At 50.0% G+C, this 7,902-nt stretch overlaps 1 protein-coding gene and 1 long non-coding RNA gene across 25 annotated transcripts in view; one reads left to right on the top strand and one right to left on the bottom strand.

Annotated features, from left to right (window-relative positions):
* Nucleotides 1-907: 907 nt before the first annotated feature.
* Znf664 (zinc finger protein 664) overlaps nucleotides 908-7,902 on the bottom strand; it is a 29,614-nt gene continuing 22,619 nt past the window's right edge. For 16 of the 24 annotated variants that reach the window (XM_074061129.1, XM_020161461.2, XM_020161468.2 and 13 more), the window contains 2 exons: nucleotides 4,697-4,761; nucleotides 908-4,607 (listed from right to left, as the gene is read on the bottom strand). In XM_074061129.1, coding sequence (XP_073917230.1) covers nucleotides 3,255-4,040 — 786 coding nt within the window. In that variant the 5' untranslated portion in view covers nucleotides 4,041-4,607; nucleotides 4,697-4,761 and the 3' untranslated portion in view covers nucleotides 908-3,254. Of the gene's footprint in view, nucleotides 4,608-4,696; nucleotides 4,799-6,201; nucleotides 6,262-7,902 lie in introns of all 24 variants that reach the window. The other 8 variants (XM_020161466.2, XM_074061125.1, XM_074061122.1 and 5 more) reach the window with 4 other exon arrangements.
* LOC141418880 (uncharacterized) lies at nucleotides 5,388-7,284 on the top strand. Its single transcript, XR_012443544.1, has 3 exons — nucleotides 5,388-5,567; nucleotides 5,954-6,092; nucleotides 6,583-7,284. It is a non-coding gene; the product is annotated as an uncharacterized lncRNA (long non-coding RNA).

Genomic DNA, 7,902 nt, shown 5'->3' with positions numbered 1-7,902 from the left:
TTCTGCTTGGATACAGCACTGAGGCATTCTGCCAGTATCCAGGCACCTCTGATGTTACAAAAGGGACCAGTGGGCACTGAGGGTCACAACGGAAGGCTGGCGACCCCACTGCCCCACCCTGCCGGTCCTTTTCCACTCTCACCGTAAGCCCACTCTTCATTTTTTTGTCACAGCCATCCTGGCAGACTCGGGTTCTCCCTCCTATCAGATGGAGCCATCAGTCCCTCCCTGGTTCTGCCCCAAATTCTGGTGCCCAAATCCACACAGTGCCCGGCATTGTGGGGAACTCCAGAGTGACTCGTCTGGAATAGGCGACTGGGAGGAACAACTTTTTGCTCTATTTGTAAAAGCTCCAGACGTTGAATGTTTTTTAGTTCCCCAGGCCACTTTGAGTTGGACATTTTCAAAGCCACATTATAGGTGAGAAACTAACGCTCAGACCATTGTGCCAAGTTGCCAGCTTCCTGTCCCCGCCCCCCCATCTTAAAGACGCAAGTAAAAAAAGCAGTCACTGAGATTTCACTGTCACCAAAAGAACAGTGGCCCCAGGAGGGACCCAACCACAGAGGCTTCCTTGGGAGAGCATCTGAGCTGCTGCCACCACTGTGCTGGGACCAGGATGCAGACTTGTCCATCAGAGAAGGTGGCTGCCAGGCCGTCAGACCAGGGCTTGCACAGGACCCCACTCCTTCAGCATGGTGGGCCACACCTTACCCAGAGCAGGCTGGTGAGCAGGGGAGAGAGCAGGCTCAGAGGAAGAAATGGCCAAAACAGAGTGAACTCATTTTGCCAACATTTTAAGATCATTCAACTTTCTGTAGAAATCTCAGGCATAACATACAAGGCACCCTTCCCCCCACCACATACAATGACCATGGATTCACACACTGTACACCAAGCACAGAACCCTGTTATAAAGTGATTTTATTAAATTGATTTGGACATACTGTAGGTCAAATAATATTTTCTGAAGATAACAATTATGGGCTTTAAGCTCGACATAAAATTAGTAGCTTCAAAAGTGTTAGCCATATTCCCCAGCAACGGCATGATAAAATAATTCAACTATGTAGAAATATAGAACTCTAGGACTAGCTGGAAACTCGGAAATCATTTCGCGTAATGTCCTTGTTTTGTGAGAAAAGTAGGCGCAGAAGATTAAACGATTTGCCCAAGCTCACAAACCTAATAGTAATAAAGCTAGAAATCAACCCAGTTTCTCCTAAAACTAAAATTCCACCAATGACATTTCAAGTGGCTCTCTATCAACTAAAAGCCTAGCTCCTTTCTAGTGCTCCACGCTACTCTGACATGGAAGTGATAAGACACTACAGTAAATCGCAGTGCTGGCGTCAGGCCTGGTGGCCCTCTGTGGAGAGGAAAGGGGGACATGGCTCACCAGAGGCTGTCAGCACTGAAATCCAGACCACAACAAGCTCACCCCGAGTAACACTCTGGTCTCATGGCCCACCTGCTAAATTGTGTTCCTTTGAAATCGCTATGCACTGAGGTTTTCACCCTACAACACTTCCCATCCAACAGAAGAAAGGAATTCCAACATGGAGAAAACCAAGCATTGCCTCTACATTCCCACAGCCACGAGTCCATCTTCCCACCTCTGCTAGCCGAGGCACCGCTGATCTGATCACCCACTCCAGAGCTCTGAAGGTCCTTAATGTCCCCAAAGACTTCCTGAGCAAAAGGACTGCATGTGGGATGGGAGTCCGTAGAAACAGGAACGAGAAGAGAGACAAGGCTAAAGCGGGTTGCTTCTATCCTTGTCACCGGAGACTTTTGGTCTTTTAAGCATTCCTTGAGTCCTCCACATGACTTTTAGTATCAATCTAGCAAAAAACGAAACAAACCAACCAGCAACAGGCCTACAGAAGTCAGAATGCCGTGTAGTTGGCACCTCTCCCCTCCCGCACTAATGCCAGCGCCGGCCTCCTTCCTGTCCCCAGAGCAAGCAGCACCTGCGCTGTGGGGCTGGGGCATTGGCCCTCCACCTGAGCCCCAGCGCCCCACGCGGTGTCCCTGACCCTAGCTAACGCTGCCCCCACCCCCCACTCTACGAACCACCCTAGTTAATTTTCTTCATAGCACTTAATCACTACCTCAACTACATTATTTATTTGTTTACTTGCTTATCACCTGTCCTCTCCACCAGAAGTCACCTCCATGAGAGAGCAGGGCCCTTGTCTGCCTGATCCAGTGGCTTTCCCAGCACAGTGCCTGGCACCCAGGTGTTCAATAAATACTTATTGAATGAAGACAGAAAGAATGACAGATTAGCAATACATGGTCATGCCCAAAAAGAAAGTGGGTCATGGTGCATGATGACTCCTGTACACTATTGCCAAGATACAGAAATGAGACAGCTCCCTCCATGGCTCCTCCCACCATCCTAAGGCCTCCCCTAGCTTGTGAGGAGCCCCGCGCTGTTACAAAAGGAGCCCAAGGGTAACTCTGGAGGGAGACAAGTTCACTCTGACATTTCTCCCTGCTATTTACATTCAGCACAAATTCAAGTGAAAATGCATGACGCGTACACTAGAAAGAGTCTAACATGGAGACACAGTGATTAGCAGAGTCCACGGAGCTAAAAATCCAGGCTGTGGACATCTGCCAAGGGTTTCCTGATGGGCTGAGTGGCTATTGTGAGTGGCCTAAAATCTAAACTGAAATTCGATGCCATCTAGGAAGGGGTGGGTGTACTATGGTACCCAGAGGACACGAGGTAAAGTGGGTTCAGAAGAACAGGAGCTATGGAAAGCTATGTGGGACTGAGTCAAGTGACCACCTCAGAAATACTAGAACATGGCCTTAGTGGGAGCTGTCATTTCACTGCATTGACCAGTAGTAGGCCTGGGTCAGGAGGAAGGAAGGGGCACGAGCCCTGAAAGGGAGCATCTGGGGTCGCTTTGTACGTACAGCACAAGCAAAAGGCAACTCTGAGGCTGGGCACTGCTCATGGGTTTTGAGTAGTACTTCAACCACTGAGGCCTTGTGCCAGAATCCCAGGAAACACACACCTGTGACGGGGACGTGACAGCCCATCTGGGCACATACTCAGGGATTCCATTTTAAAGTCAAGTTGTAGAACACACTTGGTGTGAATGAAAAACTCAACGTCACCTAAGCCTCCTAAAAAAAAGTGTTCTGCAAGGGACTGCTATAAATAGTCCATGTAGGTTACGGGGTTTCCTTCCTAGGGGCACTTATGGGTTTTAAGGTTTGTGATTCAGCAAAGCAAGTTATAGAACTGCTATCTTGAGGTGGTTTCTCTCCTTGGTGTGCACTCTCTGGTGGATGCAGAGGCTTGTGCTCTGACTGAAGGCCTTCCCACACTCGTCACATTTGAAAGGCTTCTCTCCTGTGTGCACCCTCTGGTGGATACACAGGCTAGAGCTCTGACTGAAGGCCTTCCCACACCCACAACACCTATAGGGCTTCTCACCCGTGTGCACCCTCTGGTGGATGCAGAGGCTGGAGCTCTGGCTGAAGGCCTTGCCACACTCATAACACTTATAGGGCTTCTCCCCAGTGTGCACCCTCTGGTGCATACAGAGGCTGGAGGTGTGCCTGAAGGCCTTGCCACACTCTTCACATTTGAAGGGCTTCTCCCCAGTGTGGACTCTCTGGTGCATGCAGAGGTTGGAGCTGTTACTGAAGCCCCTTCCACACTCACTACAGACATAGGGCTTCTCGCCTGTGTGCACCCTCATGTGAATTTGAAGATGGGAGCTCCAATTGAAGGCTTTGCCACACTCATAGCACTTATAGGGCTTCTCCACCGTGTGGATTTTCTTATGTCTATTAAGCTTTGTTGTAGTGCTAAAATCCTTACCACAATCATCACACTTGTACACCTTCTCTCCTGTGTGGTCTCGCCAATGGATATGCAGTTCTGATATATGAAAGAAACCCTTATCACACTTGTCACATTTGTGGGGCTTCTCAGCCGTATGACTTTTCTGATGCATAAACAGGTCTGCTCTCTCAGAGAAAAACTCCCTGCACATGGGGCACTTGTAGATCATGTTTCCTATTTGGTATCGTGACTTAGAGGAACTTCCTTAGGACCACTAGTTCCAGTGCTCCTTCCTAAGACCTCTCATTTGGCCATCTGGTCTACCTCAGGCTTGCTCTGTTGGGCAAACTTGCGGTCAGCCTCAGCTTCTCCCTGCCTGTCTTTCTGTGGAAGGCTTCTCCCTGCATAGTGTCCCTCACTCGGCGTTATTACTGACTATAAAGTGACACCGACTTCCATTTGAACCCCACCGCTCATAAACATAGAACTTGCTCTTAGGTCCTGAGTGGTCAACATTCCAGGGGCTGCCAACAGGAGGCCTTTGAGGTTGAAGCCTCTGGAATCTTCCTCTTGTAGAGCAGTCCTTCAGTTCATGTCTGGAGAAGGCGTGCACGGTGCGTCCGTGGGCACGGTGCGATGGGCTGGTGGGTTTTAAGCCCCACAGCACCTGGACAGTCAATGCACTGCAGCCTCCCGCCTGCCAGACAGCTAGCCTTGCCAGCACGTGGGCTCCGTGCCTCCAGGGACAGTCAGCCTTGCTCCTGGATGCTTCCCTGACAGGCAGCTCGCCAGGCTTCTGCAACAAAAATAAAACATACTGAAAATGCCTTTCTGTCCAGAAAATGGCTGTTGACACCGTGACGACTAATACAAACCGTGACACACCTTTCTGATCCTGATGAGGCGGCGCTCTTCTACTCCACAGGGATGGGTCTCTCGGATTTGCAGGTCTGAGGAAGAGAATTTGTAGATGTCACGCTCCTGTTCCTGGGCCAAACACATCATCTAATTACAACTGCTCACTGCCATCACCCCACCAATGTCAAGGGGACCATGACTGACCAAGAAGAGCAGAGTAATCTTCAAAAGACCCACGGGCGCAACAGAGGCAGCCCTACTTAAAGGAGCAAGGAGAAGTGCCTCCACTTTGTGCTTCGGAAGTACAATGCCACTGCTTTGCCATCAACACTCCATGTGAGCTGTCCTCTAATCCACAGAAAGAAAAATATGACATGCCGGCATACCATCCACTGCCTAACTGTTCCCCATGGTTTCCTGATGTGCGTAAAATCAAATCCAAACCCTTATCCTAAAACCTGGTCCTGTTCTCTCCATGTCACTCACTGCTTCTTGGCACTGACTTTGTTTTTCAGGTCTCATGTACCCCAAGCTGTTTCCTGCCTCAGGACCTTTGTACATGCTGTACCTAGAGCTAGAACCACTGTCCCCACTCTGTGCACAGCTGTGTGTCATCTACCCTTTGCCCCGGACTTTAGTCTTGTTTGGTTCCTTCAAAGCACACACAACTGGTATGCTTTGCTCGATTTTGACCTCTCTCTCATAGCAGGACATGAATGCTGGGAGGGAGGGGCTCTGCTCTACGTACTGCTGTGCTCTGGTTGATACATGCTGAATGCACCGAGTCCTGCAGGACCCACTCTCTACCCATAAGCCTGCCTCACTCTGGGAGAGCAGATGAGGCTGCCGTTCCAGTCTTTTGATAGCCTACCAGGAGACAAAATACACAGCAAGCAGAGTAAGTACGGAGGAGAAGATAAATTCCCAAATCTCAATCTGAAGTATTTTGAGAGTTGGAATGTTAGCTATTTTTTCATTTCTTGTATTTTATACAGTGATACTAAGGTGACATCAAAAGGTCTTCCTGAAATGACACTTTTAGTACGTTCCACATATGGCCAAGGCGCATGGGTGGCTGACCTCCACAGGGAAGGGGCAAAAGTTAACTAGGACTACTTTAGGGGAAGTTTAGGGTTATGGAATTCAACCAGACACTCGGAACATCTAGAAAAATTATATAGAATCTAGTCTCAGTCCTAGTAATCCAACATGTAGGAATGTGCCCTGAAGACACGCTGGTGAGGACAGGGAATGACCAAGGCACTCTGTAATTCCTCAAAGCAGTACCTGTCACAACTCAACCTACTGGCAATCCTGAGCCCACCAGCAGGGGACCAGCTGAACCAACCCTGAAACTTCCTCCACAAAATGCTGCCTGAGGCACCTGGTGGGGACAAGCCTGCCTAGGAATGACATGAACCAGGTAATGCCTGTAAGTAAAGATGCTAATGCACAGAAGACATGAGTCCCAGCCACCATGTTGGGTATAAAAACCAATGTAGTCAAAACAATCTCAGCCTTCAACTCCCTACCTCCAGGAAGGGAGCAAGGGCACGAAAGTCTCTTGACACATTTGTTCTGCAGCCATGACTCTGGAAACAAATATTTATATATTTAAAAATAACACCAAATAGACAATGAAAAACAACCCCTAATGCATTAGAGCAAACAGAGAGTGAACCTTGAAGCTACGGTGTTGGTAACCCACCTACAAATGACTGAGCCAACTATGAGTCCTGAGGATGCACTGACAAATACAGCTGAAATCAAACTTTCACGGCTGCACTGGCACACTGAGTAGGACCTAACAAGTTGGCGTGTTAGGAGCCAACAGCAGCTGTAAACAGAAAACTGAAGGATAAAAATCCTGTAATGAAAAATTTAAAATAAGTTTGAATTCTTTTTTTCCTTAGCTCTGTTACTCAAACATCCAGGAAGCAGTAAATGACAGCAAGGCGTGTGCCCAGAGCCCTTCCCTTGAAGACTGTCTCATCTAGGAGCAAAGGGACCCTGGAGGAATGCTGGCTTCAAGACTGGAGCCAAAAAACAAGAGTCAGGCCTGGGAACAGGCAGCCAGCTCTCAGTCCCTGCCAGACTCAGGATAGCAAATCATCAAAAGAAGCGAGGAAGGTAATGAACAAAGCATGCTGGACATGAAAACCAAGGAGCTCAAACCTTGAAGGGTGGGGGGAGACGAGCAGACAGGCAGAGAGAGCTGGGCACTTGCCATGGGGTCAGAGGGCACCCACTGTGTACCCTGAAAACTACAATAAAGGGGAAGGAAGTGCTCCCCACTTTCAACTCGGGCACTCTCCAAGCCCAAGAAAGCAGCTGATGGCAGAGAGCCGGGTGAACAGGAGCACCTGGCGTTAGTTCCACTGCCAGACTGGCACCCTCACCCAAAGCTCCAAGCTGTCAGGGTGACTTGGAGGCATGGCCAGACCCAGGGCCTCCCGCTGGGGGCAAGCACTGCCAAAGCGGTGCAGGCGGCAGAGGGAGTCTGGTCTGTGCGACAGCTGCCCCATCCCCACCCTCAGAGACATGCAAAAGGCTTGGGGACTCTGGATGCGATCCAGATACAAGGGACAGGGAAATGTGACACAAAGAAGCCAGAGGTCAAGAGCTGTTTGATGTGGCTCGATGGCATGAGGGCAGGGCGGCCGAGATGGATCTTAAGTGCTTTACAGACCAGGCCAGGTGACAGGGAAAGTAAAAGCTGCAGGCGGAGTACAGGCAGCGAGTCACTGAAGTGACAGAAATGGGGGGACATTCTAGCTCTACGTGTGCTCAAGTTCCTCACGGTAAAAGAGTTAATGCCCACGTGTTATTTTCCTGATTTCCTAGCAGACCCACCACACATAGGGAACTGTGCACCTCTCCTGCCAGGCCTGGCATAGGGCAGTGGCAGAGGACAAAGGCGGCAGAGCCACTGGGCTCCTTCCCTCCCAGGCCAATCCCCGACAGCATGCCAGCAGCCCTATGGGAAACCAAGCACGGGCCATGGCACACACGTCCAGCCTACCTCTGGCAAGGCCATGCTGCTCAGAAGGGCCAGGAGGTCCCTCCCACCAGTGACCCCTGCCAGCTCTGCTCTTGGGGTAGCATCAGGCTTTGCCACCTCTGAGTCTCCCCGCAAGGCAGAGTGGGGAAGGGAGGGGAGGAGATACTTTTTTAGGGGGGAGAAAAATGGTGAAGAAATTCCACAACTATGTTGTGTGACCAACCAAAGACCA

This window comes from Castor canadensis, chromosome 18 (assembly GCF_047511655.1).
Source record: "Castor canadensis chromosome 18, mCasCan1.hap1v2, whole genome shotgun sequence".
NCBI classification, from domain to species: Eukaryota; Metazoa; Chordata; class Mammalia; order Rodentia; family Castoridae; genus Castor; species Castor canadensis.
The sequence above is the reverse complement of the archived record's forward strand: the minus strand, read 5'-3'. Positions and strand labels throughout refer to the sequence as shown.